The sequence below is a fragment of the Melopsittacus undulatus genome, chromosome 4, assembly GCF_012275295.1.
Source record: "Melopsittacus undulatus isolate bMelUnd1 chromosome 4, bMelUnd1.mat.Z, whole genome shotgun sequence".
Taxonomy (NCBI): Eukaryota; Metazoa; Chordata; class Aves; order Psittaciformes; family Psittaculidae; genus Melopsittacus; species Melopsittacus undulatus.
The window spans coordinates 12,930,740-12,947,286 of NC_047530.1; the positions used below are offsets into that span (position 1 = coordinate 12,930,740).

General features: G+C 40.2%; 1 protein-coding gene across 4 annotated transcripts in view; it reads right to left on the reverse strand.

Moving 5' to 3' along the window:
* MAP4K5 (mitogen-activated protein kinase kinase kinase kinase 5) overlaps positions 1–16,547 on the reverse strand; it is a 67,374-nt gene that overhangs the window by 23,145 nt on the left and 27,682 nt on the right. For all 4 annotated transcript variants that reach the window (XM_034061861.1, XM_034061860.1, XM_034061859.1 and 1 more), the window contains exons 4-13: positions 9,132–9,222; positions 7,911–7,975; positions 6,421–6,476; positions 5,150–5,197; positions 5,008–5,050; positions 3,110–3,182; positions 2,081–2,212; positions 1,457–1,519; positions 867–948; positions 116–232 (exon numbers count right to left, since the gene is read on the reverse strand). In XM_034061861.1, coding sequence (XP_033917752.1) covers positions 116–232; positions 867–948; positions 1,457–1,519; positions 2,081–2,212; positions 3,110–3,182; positions 5,008–5,050; positions 5,150–5,197; positions 6,421–6,476; positions 7,911–7,975; positions 9,132–9,222 — 770 coding nt within the window. The remainder of the gene's footprint in view (positions 1–115; positions 233–866; positions 949–1,456; positions 1,520–2,080; positions 2,213–3,109; positions 3,183–5,007; positions 5,051–5,149; positions 5,198–6,420; positions 6,477–7,910; positions 7,976–9,131; positions 9,223–16,547) is intronic.

The window sequence follows — 16,547 nt, forward strand, 5'->3', positions numbered from 1 at the left end:
TCTCAAGCTGTTGTGGCTGTACCCCTGTCAAGCTGCAATCTTACATTTCCAAAGCAAAGGATATTTAAACCATAGTTTTACCTAAAGATACAAAATAAAAGATGTTCTCACTCACCTCAAAATCATCATCATCAGCTTCACTGTAGTGTGTATGGTTGTCAGGGTTATTAACTTTGTCCAACAGCTCAACTGCTAAAGATCTTGAAAGACCAGGCTGCCCTACAAAGCTATGCTGGAACCGCAGAAAAGGACAAGTTATAATATGCAATTGATGTAGCTTTTATTAATAAACATCCAGTACAGAATGATACTGAATTTTGTCTGCTTTCCTGGGACTTGAGTATTTCTTTAGCAATTCCTTAATGGCTAGGGTTTCAAACCTCTCCATAAGCATGGAAATGCCACACTTTTGGCCACTTGTATACTGGAAATTAAACTCTGAGACAAACAGCTGCACCTTAACTTTATTTTTTTCCCCATGAGTATTTCAATTGAGTTTAGGAAGACAGAAATACATACATGAAGAGCTGCTAAATGCATCCATTCCCTGTTTGGGTGACAGGAAGGGTCAATGTCTATGTAGCAGTATCTAAGAGACCGAGACATCTACTTGCATAAAGGCTGAAGACAGAATCCTAAGCAAATTTCTGTTACATTTCCTAACAAAAACTGTATAAAAATACTGATAATGAACAAAATCTTCCTACTTCCTACAGTTGGCTAGTATCTCCTTCCTCTGGATTTCACCACCCATGTTGTAAGATCAGAGAAAGAAAATTGTTCCAGCTGGGTTTGCTTTTGATCTGTTGCTCACTTTGAAGCAAGAGATCTCTTATTGATGTCACTAAATGTTCCAAGACACTTACAGAAAGAAGTCTGTCTGCTGTCGGTCTCTTCTTTGGATTTTTTGTAAGTGCTATCTTGACAAAATTATGGAATGTTGATGACCTTAAAGAAAAATGAGGTTTTACATTTTATTTCTCAAGAAGATAGTTTTGATTTTAACACACTCAACAGATTACAAAAGGGCGTGCTAAATTTGAATGTTGTCCAGGTACTTCATCTCGGGTTTGAATAATTACATTTCCGAGGTAACAAAACAGGGAAAAAGCCATTAGATTCATGAAACTTGCATAGAAAAGGTTCTGGTACAGAAAATAAACCAAACACATATGCTGCTATTTCAATTTTTGCCAGTTCCAATTATTACAGACTAGAGATCAGAAATGAGAATTGTCATTTATGTATCCAGTAAACCCTAAAAATCTAGTCTACCAATTTCACTGCTCTTGGCTACAGGTAGGAAAATGAAATAGCAAGTTCTAGGCAGAGACTCAACTTACTCTCCAAAATGCTGTATTGCTATTTCCAGAACAACTGCCTCCCTTTTTCAATAATGACAAAGTTCTTTCACATTATCTACAAAATATTGAACAAAGGAAAGGGTTTAACTTACCATTTTGCTTTTTCCTTTAGTTTTGGTGGTTGAAAATTACTTTTTGACATTAAAAACAAAGCCCTAAAGGAGGAATAATGTTATTATGTGGTAAAAAATTTCCAAACACTTTAAATGAATACTTTAGAGTAAAAATCGTATTGGTGAAACTGTATTATAGAAGACAGACACAGTAAAGCTGCTGAATTATTTATCATTAAATAAAATCTCTTTAGCACCATGCATAATCCTGTTAAACATAAGGCTACAGCTTCTCTAGTGATTTACTATCACTAGATAGCTCTTAATCAGATTGATGATATAACTACAAAGTGGGGTTCTTTTGTTTGTTTGGGCTTTTTTTGGTTTGTTTGTTTGGGGTTTTTTTAGTTGTGGGGTTTTTGGGGTTTGTTTTTTTTTATACTTAAAAATTTTGGTTATAATTTCAATTCTAAATTTAAGTCTTTAGCTATAAATTAATGCCTTCAAGACAGACATAGCTCAGACAGGAAGTAAATCCTTGATGAAGGAATCCTAGCATTAGTTTCTAGGTTTGAGCTACAGAGATGGTCACACTATATTTTAATAGTCCCAGCTGGGACTGAAGAGGGTTACTGAGATGAGCAAGTTTCCCAGCCAGCAGACCTCATTGGGTGAAGATCAAACATGGGCGGCTGAAGCTCTGCAAGTTCAATCGCTGTTATGCCAACTGCCCAGATATCGCAGAGCTGGTTGTATCCACCATTCTTTTCCACTGCTGCAACTTCTGGGGCCATCCTTTAAAAGCAAAGGCATCATTCACCAAGGGCACAGTCTGCATGCAGGAGGCACAAAGCACTGTCATATACCCCTTGAGCAGAAACCCCACAAAGAGTATAAATCTGGGAAAAGCCTGACATCCCCTCCCCTCGCCCAGCACTGGGGGAGTGGAGAAGCACACAGAGATGATGTGTTTTGCTCGAGGTCATTGGCTGGACAGCAACTCTAGGAATAGAACCAGTCTCATAATTCCTGGTGAAATGCTTTAATGAGCAGATAATCTTCCTGCCCTCGGTCCTCCTTTGCCAACAGGATAAGGAGGGCATCAAACAATTAAAAGCCATTGTCTGGATTAAGCTGTACATGCGTGTTCAAGTCTATACCAAAAATATCGCCCTAGGCATCTTAACTGAATCACAGTGATGCCAGATACCAATAGCAGTTAAATTTGCATATATAATCCAGCTCTAGATTTAAAATTATGTATTTGCATATTAAGCGCTGTCTTGTACAGAAATTAATCAGTAGAGATAATTAAAAGATAGTTTAAAATCCATCTTCACTGTTCTTTCTGCACAGAAATCAAAAAGACATTGTTTAGTTTATTCACTAAAAGTATAAGAAGTTACTGAGAAACTAAATGACCATTTGGTATCCAGACAAAGGGGAGAGTGTTCTGCATTAATAAATGTATGAGAAACAGCCATTCTGCCTCAAATATCACATAGCTTGTGTACAGCATCAAACAGCTTTAATCAGTGCTTCCCTTTGGGCATTTTACTTGGAAGAAAGTAAATTTATGCAACTGCTATATATATATTTGTGTGTAAACTTCACTGTGCATATTTTAGAATTCTTGGTGTAAGTACAGACTTAGCTTTGCATACAACCATAGCAATCAAAGTAGTTTATTACCAGTAAGGGGTACCAATAAATGATTTCCTCTTTGCAATGGTGGCTGTTATTTTTGCTGCTACACCAAAGTCAGCTGGAAAAGAAAATGATGATAGACTTAGAAATCTCACTGTAAGATCCCAATTCTACTCCAGGAAGAAAGAACAATCGTGTTTTTCAACCAAATAAAAAATTCTCTAACTTCAATAGTTAAACAATGAGATCAGTTAATTTTTTCATTGACATGACTTTAAATTGAAAAGTTTGGTTTCCACATACAGCTCACTTGTGATCCTGTTCTGCTCCTAGATATTTTTCCATCTCACAGTACAGAAACCAAGCAACCTCACAAAATTTAGTGAACAATTCAATTTAATATTCAAGAGGAAAAATAGCATCATGCTTTGGAAATGGTACTATTTCTGTGTACTTATGGAACAGCAGGGGGACATCTGTTCTCATTTCTGGAGACATGTCTAGGGGACAATAATCCCTTGCTCTCAGAACTGCAGATAATCAGGTGGTCTCACAGAGCCAAAAATCACTTAAGTCTTTTTTTTGTTTTGATTGCATTTGTAGTACAATAGCTGGAAGATGATTCTGGGCAAACCCAACTACCTTAGCAGGCAAAAGGAAGGTATCAGTGCACAACCCAAATTAGTGGAATTCCTTACCCGTTTCAGGGTTTTAGTTTTTTTACTACTTGGGGTTTTCTGTGGTTCCCTCCAACCCCCCCTTCTTTCAAAAGCCATACTTTCCTAGCACTGCATTCCTGGCTCACCACAGGGTAGTAAATGTGTTGAACCACACAGCTTTTCCAAAAAGCAGTGATGCAGCTAATGCACAACTGTCCTGATTCCAATGCCGGACACAGTGAGATGATGACTATCCCATTCCTTCCCCCAGGATGTCTGCTTGTTACTTCCTGCAGAGCCCTAACTACCTGCAGACTTCTGTAAAGTGAGCCATCAGACAAGCAGATGGATTTTGAAGGCAGCACATTCAGGCTGAAGTTGTGGCTCCCCTATCCCTGTGAGTGTTCAAGGCCAGGCTGGAAGGGGCTTTGAACAACATCATCTAGTGGAAGATGCCCCTGCCTGTGGCAGCAGGGCTGGAACTGGATGATCTTCCAACCCAAACCATTTTATAATTCTATGAGATTCAGCCTGTTTGTACTCTACTAACTGCAGAGTATCACTGGAGGAAGCCAGTAACACAGATCTTTTCTTAATTTTCATCTGTAGACTTCAGAGTGCTTGCAAAGGAGAACAGTTTCCTCTTCACCTGTGTGCAAATGCCCAATGTCGTACATTGAGCAGAAGGCACAGCCGGGATCAGACCCCCCACTTTTCCAAAGGTTGTCAGGCTCAAGAGATGTTGTCTCACACAGTGGAACCTTGGAGGCTCTGAGGGAGAACTGTCATTCTGGTGAGGAACAAATGTAGATAACCAGGTAACCCCAACCTGGCAAATTCCAGGGAAACCTGGGAGGCCTCAAGGATTGATGGTTGAAAAAATAAATTATCTGTAACTTCTTGATAAAATGCAAAACTTCTCATGTCATACGTACACAAGCTCATGGACACTTCCTATTGTCAACTATTGCCCTAAATAAGAGCAAGAACACCCTACAGTGTAACACCAGAAGGTTCATGACACTGAGAACAGTATCCAATAAAAATTCACTGCAACAGTACAGGAGATCTGCCGTATTATGTTTTATCATTTTTACAAGCTTAATATTTACTGTGCATTTTGCTGTTCAGCATAAAACTAAGCCTAAAAATCCTCAATATTCTTCTTGGGTGGCATAGTCTCCACATTCTGGTCATTTTTTTGTCTTAATGGAATGATGAAAGGCAACTTGCTAAATTAAAGTATCCCAGATGGTAATGTCTTATGACATTCAGGCAACTTACCCAACTTGACATCCCCATGGTCTGTTAGTAGAATATTTGCACCCTAAAACATAATAAACAGAAAATTAATATTTTTTTTTATCAGGAATATTTTTCTGCACTAGAAAAAGTTTTAGGTAGGTTTCTCAAAGTTCTAGGTTACCTTTATATCTCTGTGCATTTTGCCCTTCACATGCAAATAAGCAAGACCCTGGAAATAAAAGAGACACAGCATGTCAGATTGTCATCTATTAACACACTACAGAGCCACTCCCATTCAATAAGTTTAAATTACTCAATGTATTTTATTTTAAAGCGGAGAAACGTGAAATTTGCATAAGAGGTATGCTGGATTCTGCTCCTCATCTCTCTCAGCTCCAGCCAATTTTTGTGAAGACTTGTTGAAACCAGCCATGATATAACATTTTATGTATACACACATATACGTGTGTATTTTCAAAACAATCAGGCAGTTACATCACCTTTGCCCTTTAGTAAAGTTAACTATATTTTTGAAGTCCTGAAGGTTTCAACAGGCAGGTGTTTAGGCTTTAAGCTGCCCTTCCAGCAGTACAAGTTATTGCAGTAAAAAGAGATCAGGAACAGAACTGCCAAGCAGATTAGTTCATGGATCTACACCCCTGCCTCTGGCTGTGACCAGTTCAACTACCCCTGCAGGGAAAGGTGTGCATCCCTGTGATTCTCTCCATAATTATTTGGGGATACACAGAAAAGTTCCTTTAAGAAACAATCTTCCTGCATTGCCCTAGCTCATAGTTCTACAGTCACTGGCAGTTACAATATGAAAGAGAGTTGTAGTCATCTGGTTGCAGTATTTTTCCTCTACAGATTATTAGAATTTATTGCCACAGATCAAATGGGCAGTTTAAAATACGCCTTCCCCCTATCCCCCTTTCTTTCTCCTCCATTACTCAGACACTTACCCTTGCTTACTTGGCATTAGCTGTTTTCTGCAATGAGATTCAAAAATTTGTCCTAACAACTGCTGCACTGAATCACTGCATTAAAACAATAGATGAAAACAGCCCACACAACACTGTGATCGCAACCTGTGCAGATCTGTTTTCCACTGTTCCCTGAAACCAACAGGCTCACTCAAAAAACCACAGCAGGAGTGGGATTCAGTATTTGGTCCTGCAGCAGGATCCACACACTCTTCTGTAAACCCCTTGCAAATTACAGTGCAGAAGCAGCACTTCTCCGACAATGATTTTAAGCAAATATTTGTACTTCATTACTGGATTTTCCTGCTAATTGTTATTTACAATATGGAAACTAACAGATTAACCCTGGGTGATTGGTTTCACAGATTCCAAATGCAAGTGAGGGTACTGTAGCACCTTCTGAAACCATGTTCTTTATGTATGTTTTATACATGGAACAAACTATGATATACCTGCAGAAGTACAGTACCTGTAAGGTTTCTCTACATACATATGCAATTTGTAGCTCTGACAGAGGTCCTGTGACTGAAAACAAAGTTAAAAAAATTGTGTGAGTCTCCAATACACAACACATAAATAACATTGTGAAGCAGCCAAAGAGTGGAATTGCCATGCAAAAGTGAAACACTGAATTTGCATGAACAGTTTTTTACATTGAGCTCAAAAGAGGTTTTGTTTGTTTGTGTTACAGAAAGGCTTTCTGAAAAGAAAACCCAACCCCAAACCACCAAAAAACCCAACCAAACAAACCCAAACAAACAAACCCCAAACAAAACAGCACAGAAACAGAAAACAATACCCACAGCTATAAGAAAACTTATCACAGAAATCTAATTACCATTTTACAAGTGACTGCATAGTAATGTAATGGCCTATATTCTGAGAAACGTAAACAACAAAAGAAATTATTTCTGCTAGTGTTTTAAGATTATAAATTGCAATATTCTATACATGCGGCCTGTGTGACTTTGAATTGTTCTAAAGCTATTTGCACTAACAGGCTGAAAAATAAAGCAGAAAGAGTTCTTGTATAAAAAAGCTCCATGTTACCATCTAAGGGCAGAGCAAGCCCCCAGACTGCTTTTCCAACAAATCCAATAAATCCTTCTACAGAATCAACAACTCCAGATGAAACCTCAGAGGGGAAAATATTAAGAAGAGGGTGGTACGGTATTGCACAGGAACAGGAATAAGAGTGTTTTTTACCCTTTAAAGATCAAATTCTGACATTTCCCAGTGAAAATTGCTTCCCTGCAGCACTCACAGTCTCCATATCCAATTAGCACGATTTCTGGTTGTTAACTTATTTAGAGGGTTTTTTTTTCCACCCCTTTAGAAGCAGACAACCTGCTTCTGCACATGGCATTCAGAAACATGGGCTGAGAGAAGCAAAGATACAAGCGAGTTCTCAGTGTACAGTAACAGCAGTTAGTGAAGACCTTCCCATTGGAATAACTCAAGCTCTTTAGGTCAGTCCACTAAGCATTGTGGAGAAAAACAATGTGAAGATTAAAAAATAAAGTATGTCCTGCCCTAGAATGACAGGGTATTAGTCAAAAATGGTGGTCATCATATTTGAAAAGTTGGACACTAGAGGAAAATTATTCACAATGAGAAAAATCAGCCATAGGAAAAATCCCCCCAAGAAAGGGGTGGACTCCCCAGCATTGGACACTGTTAAGATTCAGCTGGACAGGGTGCTGAGCCACCTAGTGTAGGTTGCCTAGAAAGGTTGGACCAGATGATCCCTGAGATCCCTTCTAATCTGGTATTCTATGATTCTATGAAAACTGCTCTCAACAAAATCTGTTGACTGTAGCTAAAAAACACTGTTTGTGCCCTAAAAAAATATGTGCAGTGCCTGGCCAGTATCAAATGTTCCCTTTCAGTTTGCTTATTATTCATTTTTCTATTTTGCAGAAAGCTTCCAAACAAATGTTAAAATAAGTTTCAAAGTACCATGATAAATATCTTGGAGGGATCCCCCACCGCAGTATTCCATGCATATCCACAGCTTCTCACGGCTATCAAAAGAAAGTTAAAACACAGGCATCAGAAGCTGATTCATCTGTATATAGAACAGAGTTAATAATGATTATTTACATCCTTTTCTATTGGTCTTGATCACTCTTGTTAAAAATACACATTCTGATGCAGTTACACATTTTACATGTTATTAATAACATCTACATAAATTCTCACCTATCAAAATGAAAATTTTATGCCAAAGTCACTGAGAACTCTTTTAAACATTATCAGACCTAAAAGGTGCTGCTTTAACTCTGCCCTTCTAACTGCAATAAAGAACATGCAGAAGAAACACCTGAGGTTTCTCTGCTATCAGCAGTATTACATTAGATAACATGCTAAACTCACAGTTTCAATATTAAATTGAAATCACCTTACTATATTTAAAAAACCCGCTTTATGGCTTCCAAAAAGGGTACTGGGGATTTAGAAATTTAGGCATTTTGTGTGAGCTGAAGTCCACTAGGGCTGCACAGATCCTTTAAATAATGCAGTCCCCCCAAGAATTCTAAAGATGAAGCCTTGTTGAAGAAGACCACGCAGGCAAGGTGGTGATACATATTCCCACAGAGCCAATTGATAAATGGCAGAGTCCAAAAGCAATGGATAATATTCCCCAACTTTTTGTATAACATTTAATATGTGTACTTGAAGATGCAGTCAGCTGGCATTGCCTTGTTTCTGCTTCTCAGTAAAGTCGCATCTGTTACACCAGAGCTCTGAAAAATGTTATTACCAGTGGCTCAGATATAGTGTTTTGCTCTTACAACTCACTGGCTATACTTCCACAGCACACAAGACTACCATTACATAAAAGATCTAAAAGCAAGTCTCCTTTAGATAAATGATGAGCTACTTCATATTAGAGCTGATAAACATTTAAAATCTGCCCCACAAGTGAGTGGGACTGGTTATGTTGCAAGAGTCTCTAGGGGAAAAGGTTTTTTCTGTTTCTAGTGATAAAAATATTCCACCCTTTCGGCCAGCAGAGAAAACAAAGTGTTAGTCAGTTTAGTTTTTTTAAGCCAACTGGAAATTGAAGGAAATTCAACCTTGAAAAGAACACTGAGAGAGGATGTAAGCACTAAACCAGACACTGCATTGTTTAAGGAAAGAACCAGCAGAAATGCAGGTATAAAAAGTGGGATTTACCTGAGATAGCTCCCAAAATACGCGACTATGTTGCAATGTTTGCATTCTTTAACCATATATATTTCTTGCTGTATCAAAGAAAAGTCATCTCCTGGAAAACAGAAAGCAGCAGCCACAGTTACATTGCATGCAACTGAACATTCAGAGACCTGAAGGTATGCATATAACTCATAAAGACAAGCCAAAGATCTGGATAATTGCTAAGCCCTTCACGAGGGCTTTCTAGCACGCCAGCCTGTCTTGCAATGGTTATCTAGACACACAATCCTTTCAGTCTGCATTCCTTATTACATCCTTTGCACAAGGCACAAATATTTCTTGAAGACCAACAGAGAAGGGCTGCCCTGGTGGCCTGAACATGATCCATCAGTTAAGACAGCTCAGCACGCTCAGAAAAAGAAGCAAAGGGATCCCACAGAGGGACAGAAGCATGTGAGAAAACTTAGAGCAGCCCCTGCACAGCTATCGGCCAGCCCAGCTGGATGGAGCTGGTCTAGCTGTACCGGGACACAGTGCTCACAGACCAAGGGTCCCAGCAACAGAAGGAAAGATTGCTGTAAGCTGATTCCAGTGTCCTCTGCCTGAAACCAGAAGAGATCACATACCACAGGCTCTTTATGAAAAGTATTTCATTTCAAAATGACTCTGATAGAGCATATGGCCTGCACGCCCACCCAGCCATGAGTGACTCAGAAGAGAAGCTCAGACTTCTCGACACGCACTGCTTTGTCATGAGTGCTTTTTTGGATGAGGACAGCTACACAAGCACATTTGCACTCCTAAATATCCTTTGCCGAGAAAAGAAAAAAAAAGAAAAAGAAAAAAGAGGAAAAAAAGGCAGGGAGGGAGGGAAGAGCATTAAAGCATTCTACTGAAAAATACGCTAAGAGCAGAGCAATAGCTTGGCATGTTTCTGCCACTTTAATTTGAAAGGATAAAAGCTATCATAAATTTAAATAAAGCAAATAAATTTATAGACAATGAAGCACACTGAAATACCTGAGTGCTAGGAAACCACTGGTACACTTTTATTAAATCCCATTGAGAGAATTTCCAAACAGAGGATGTTCTCCCCAGAATCCAGAGCTCAAACACTGCAGCTCTGCCTCCCTGAAGTTCAGGGCAGGCTTACACCCAGGAGCCAGTGATAGGCTCCTACAGAGGCATGGACCCACTGGCTATAGAGGGTCAGCCCAAACACCAGCAGTGACATATTAAATAACACTGTCACAGCCTTGCAGCCTCCCTCTGAAAAGCAACATCGCAAAAATCAGCCTATGAGGTCATTCTAGATGTGTGCCTGCTTTGCGATCACACACGCTTAGAGAATACATATATATATTTGATTACCTTTACTCTTCTTTTGGCAAGAACAAAACTGTAACAGCTTGCAAGACATGAAAGAATATAATTTACATAAAGGTTTTAGACAAAATTCTGCTGCAGAGAAGGCTATAGCTACCATGTTCTCTCAAGGAAAAAAAAAATCACTTTCTATGTTTACTTTTGTTTAAAGTTTAACTAGTAGAATTATCTCCTTCTAGCAAAGTTGGGGATGCGCACCCAGAACTGCTCCCCTCCATTTATATGATTTGGCAAGTCCAAGAGGTCTCAAGCACTGCTGTAAATTCTCTTTGGATTCTTCATGTATTTATTTGACAAGAAACAGCATAACTAATATTTTTAATAACCTCTTTAAAAATAGATGGCTTTATTTGCTGTGCTTTGAAGCAACTTCCCTAAGCAAGGGAGTCACTTGCACATACTGGATCCAAAGCAACCAGTACTGATGTATGGTCCCATGGCATTTACAACCCTTTTGGATACTCCAGCTCTCCATACATACATGGGTACATAGCAGATGCTCACAGATACAGCAAAAGCAGCACCAATTTGGGATAACAATTTCCAAGTGACCACAACCTTTATGTCTCAGTGATTGGCAGACTTTGACATAACAAAAGAACTGAAATACAAAAGTAGAAAGGAACACTGTATGAAAACATCCCTGACTTATTTCAGTAAGTCCTCAAGGGCTTCTTGAAGTTGAATTGCACGGAGAAACACTTCACCAGGGAAGGAAAACATTAGTAGAAGAGTTTCAAATGTCAAGAGGCTTTTTGTAAACGTAAGTAGTATTTTTATATTACTGAAGAAAAGGCAATACAATTTCCATAAATTTAGCAGATTTCACACTGTGCTTGCGTTCGGGGTTACCTTTCAGCTACAACTTTGTTTGAATTCCTTCACCTAGAAAAGATCATTCTGAACAAAGGATTTTTGAGTTTAAATCAGACTGACTCATTCCTCCCATTTTTCTGACAAACTTCCTAAGGGAAATCACTGACTGTTCACAGATAAGTGGAGCATTTTAAAAATACAGAGGTTTTTCAAGAAAGACAAATCCAAGCAAGTTCAAAGGCAAAAGCCTCTCACCCTGCACCAAAGAAGGTACTTTCTCTACCATTACTAACCACACACGAGCCCTCTTCATAATGCACCATCTTCAAATCAAAGAATCTTTGATACATCAGAAGCTGCATTTCAGAACAGCTGAATACTGTCACAGCTGAAAATCATAATGAGGAAGCATCCTCCTAATAGCAAAGACCTGGCAGCAGCCACAATTGCCGGGCAAAAGGACATGGATTGGGCTGCCTACAGTGGAGCAACAGCACTGTCAGTTTAAGCAACCGTGACTAATGGGGAAAAATTGAAGGAAATATGGGGATTTAGGCTAGAAAAAGACTGAGAAGATAACAACCTTCATGCACATAAGGGGGGAAGAGATAATCCATTCTCTAGTTCTACGACAGGACAATTAGCAGTGGGTTAAAATTGCCTTAATCTACATTCCCTGTATAGACTAAAAGCTTTTCCTACCACAGCACTGAACTTGAATGGATGGGGAGCTGTGAAATTCCATGAGTGGAAAAATATGAAAAAGCATTGAACAAATACTTTTCAGGAGTGACTTAGGCTGATCCTGCCTGAAAAAGAGGAAGATAGAAATGATGACCTCTTAATTTACAATTAATAAATGAAGAATCTATGCCAGAAATGGGGCTACCTACAGAAAAGGGGGGGGGATGATTTCGAAGAGGAAAGGGGGGTGCTGGCTAAATCACAGAATAGTTTGGATTAAAAGGGATCTTCGAGATCATCTAGTCCCACCCTCGTGCCACAGGCAAGGACACAAGCTGATAGAAAAGCAGCAAACAGATGGAAAGAAGAGAAGAATCCATGAGTAAAGTTTGGCTAAAATAATGCAGAAAATGATTCTGAAAGCTCAGATACAGAGATAGATGTATAGTCGTTCAAAGGCGACAAGAATGAATTCAAAACAAAGGAATTCAGAGTTTCCAGGCAGCTGGAGTATTAATCTTGGCAAAAGACACTGGAATAGGGCAAAAATTAAATATCCTTGGATAGCATAGAAAAAAAAAAGACAGTAAACCAAAAAATTTGTAGAAAATACATCATTGAGATGGAGAGAGCAAGATAAAAAGAATTAGATCAAAGGTGACAATGTAACCATACAAAGAGATTTTCATCTGTTTTAGTCATCACAGACTGCTTGATCCTAAACAACACGGAATTGGAAAAATGTACTTTTTGTCTATTCACATGTTTGCAATTATGGGTTATGTGGCATGCTGAGCAAAAACGTCGTTTGGGGAGCTGCTGTAAATCACACGAGCAGTGTGGTGAGTCACTGCAGCTTGCTACTATTATGTAATTTTACCTCTGCAGCGACACACAGGACGCAGCAGAGCGTTACAATGGAATAGTCTCCGATCACAGCCTGTGGTCGGTTCGTGGAGGCTGCGCTGCTTGGCACAACCAGCTGCTTGCTCTCCAGCACAGCTGGCAGGGAAAGGACGGCTGAAACTTGCCGCCATATCACCATATGATGCGATTGGACTAGATTTCAGGAGCTAAGCAAGGTAAGGGCTCATAAATTTATGACAGATCCATATTTAAATAGGAGATAATCAAGAAAACTGATGGCCCATTAACAGTAGTGAATTGTTCTATTTGTAGACATCATTTCTCACCTACATGGAACTGGTATGTGTAGATAACCTGCCAAATTCTAGATGGAAAGCACGTGTATCCGGAATCCACATACACCACTCTGCAGCATCGGAAGGCTCTGATGGCTCTAGAGCCTATCACACAGTGCTATTAGGTCTTCTGAGCATACCTGATCTTGATGGTTTTTAAGCAAGTTTATTCCTGGCTGTACTTCCATGTGCTCTGCTGATTGCTTTCAGCCACCCTGCAGAAAAGACCCAGGGCTACTTGCGACAACTCTTCTTGGGTCAGCTGTGTATCCCTTCATTGTCAAAAGGCTCCTCAGGGGAGAAATTAATAGTCCCTGATTTAAATTGGCTTATTCTGCATTATTTCAGTGCTGCATCACAGGGCTGATGCTGTGTGGGAACAGAGGGAGGGATGGGCAGGCAGCACCCAGGGCTCACACGCAACTGGGAGGAGAGAACTGACGGCATTTGGAGACATGCACGGTGTCACCAAAGGGTGGGACAGAAGCATATACTAACAAGCCAGAACTTTCAGGTGCCAGCCAGCCTGGTAGCCCTCCTGCCCCAAGCTAGTGCCCTCAACATGCGGTCCTCACAGGCCCCAGCATGCTAGACAGACTCATCAAGTGGCCTGGCAGGAGGTGTGACCTGCACTCCAAAGTCTACCCTCCAAGCCTCTCTGAGGAGCTTGACTGTAGATACTCTGCAGATTTGGGATTTTTAACACTATAATTAACGTGCTATTTAGAATTGATATATTGTTTAGCAATGGGACCAGGTGGACTCTGTTGTGTCCACTATTGCGTGGGATACTGAAAGACAAAGAGCAGGGTCTCACCATCGCTGATGAGACTGAATGCTTTCACTGTAACCATAAAACCTGCCCAAGCGATGCCCACCTCAGTAAGTTAGCAGAAGCAACTAATGCCTTTGTGGAGACCAGTCCTCAGATGTTTTTTATTTCAACAACCTGAATCCCTGAACAAGGAGAGAAAGCCCCACAGGAGTGACAACCTGGCAGAATCTATTCATCCCAGTATATAAACTCCACAGCCAAGCAATATCCACAGGTCATCAGCTCTTCTGCGCTTTCAGACATGCCCATGCTCACCACTTCTCAATCACTCACCCCAGACCACTCTCCTGAGCCTCATGAGGGTTCATTCTCTGTTAATATAAGGGATGGCTTTCCCAATATACAGGCTTTTGTTAAGACTGGCGTTTTGCTGCTGATCTTTCCCCACTACCCTCATTAAGTCCCAAGATACTTTCTAGTCTCCATTTAGACAGCCTGACACACAATATGACTGTCAGGATGCAAGGCATTATTGTAGCATCCTATCCCATAGCTCTGACACATACACAAATCCTTTCTTCACCACTCTGCACTGCTCTTTACCAACCATTCTGAAAACCAAGAACAACAATCTTCTTTAAGAAAGGGAATAACTTAAACTGCACTCAAGCACCCAGGCTGTTTTACCCATACCCCTTTTCTCAGGATCTAAGGAAACCTGCAGTCTGACAGAAAGAATTTAGATTCCCCAAACTTGAAGCTCAGAAACTTGATTCCAAGCAGGAAACAGCTATTTGGAAACAATTCTGTTTCCACCAGCAAATTTTACTGCCAGGCATTTAGCTTCCAACTGCTAACCACCAATGGTACTGATTATCTCTCCCCTGGTATAAAAACACTACGGATTGTGATGCAGTCTGCATTAAGTAGCACACAAGACCAGATCTCAAGAAGCTAATGTAATTAAAATGCTGGGCACTCTACATTAGAAGACCACACTGTCTCTGTTTTGCTTTGTGTACACTCCACAGGCAGGCTGAGCAGCTGTGCGAGTCGGTGGCAGTACCACTCAGGACATGGCACAGCACAAGCAGGCAATGCTCAGGCTCTAATAGCTCTGGCACACTTGGAAGCTTAGGCGTTCAGCCCTGGCTAACTCCTAGACAGATGCAGCAGCAGTGTTATGTCTCCCAACAAAACAGTGTCGGTGTCCCCTGAGGTTATGGTGATGCCAGCCTGATGCCGCAGGAGGCGACAGCCAGGAAAGGAACACAGGAATGAGAAATGAGGGCTTCTGGTAGCCACTTTATGCTCAGTGCATAAAGCCTGTGTCTATTTAAACTGCCATGTACAATCCCAAGCCCAACCAGGTTACACACCGTAAGACAGCAAAGATATAAGCTGTACTAAGAAGTTATTTTCATATATCTTCAACCCCAGGTGCTGCTAACAACAGTTCAACTGCTACAAATTTACTTTAAATAAACCACAGGCTTATTCTTCTCCATAGCACATATCATGTCTAGGGAATATATTATACAGAGAATAAGGCTGCATTGCTGTAGTACTCTTCTTCAGTCCCCAAAATGCTCTGGACTGAAAGTACAGTTCCACTGTGCTGCTGCTGTGGTCCAGAAGAAACAGATGCCCATCACAGCCTAAGCCCTGCAGCTGTGCTCCTGTGTGGAACACAAACCTAAGCATCTAAATCAAGAGGTACAAAACAAGCATAACAAACCAGACCTGGCTTTGAATGTACTGAACACAATACTACAGACCTTTGGATGACCATGACTTTGTATAAAACCCCTCAAACACTTCAACCTCCAGCTTAAGATCCAACCTGAAAGAAGTAACAGGCTATTGCTGGCCTTTACAGGGATCTCATATGGGAAATGCAAACAATGGACCAGATGAAAACCTGCAACTGGATTCTTCTGTAACCTTGTGAGAGGTACAGAGCATGACAGATTACTGCCAACCCTCTGAACATAGGTTTCCGAGGGCACCATTTATCATTACAGTAGTATTTAAAATGGACATCAGTAGATATTTTATTTATTACATTTTCCCAGGGAGAAAGTTCTGTGGCAGAAAACTACACTGGCAAATAGTTACCTCTTTGTATCGACTCCCTTCTCAATTCATCTGCTAAACCCATAGAAGGAAGTGGCTTTAGTGTTCCAGATGGTTTTGGCTTCTCTGCTGCTGAGTACAGTTGGATTAGTTTCTGAAATAGAATTGGCTCCCAAATTATTTGAAGCATTTGTACTCAGTGAATGCTGGGAAATGTCATTAGCATGCCATAATACTTTTGCCTAATACTCTCCAAAGCCTATGCCAAAAAAAAAGTGAAAAACACTGTCTATTTTGATTCTAGCAGCACAGCTTAAGTAACTGTGGTAGCAGATCTAGCATACTGCCCAAAATTCAAATAAATTAATGACAACAGCCTTCTTAGTAGAGAGCTTATTTCCTTTGTCTGAAGGAGAGGCAAAGAAAGGTAATAGCAGAAGAAATAAAATACATATTCACTTTGGGGTCTCGGCTGTCGGTTGGAGTCTTCTTGCCTGC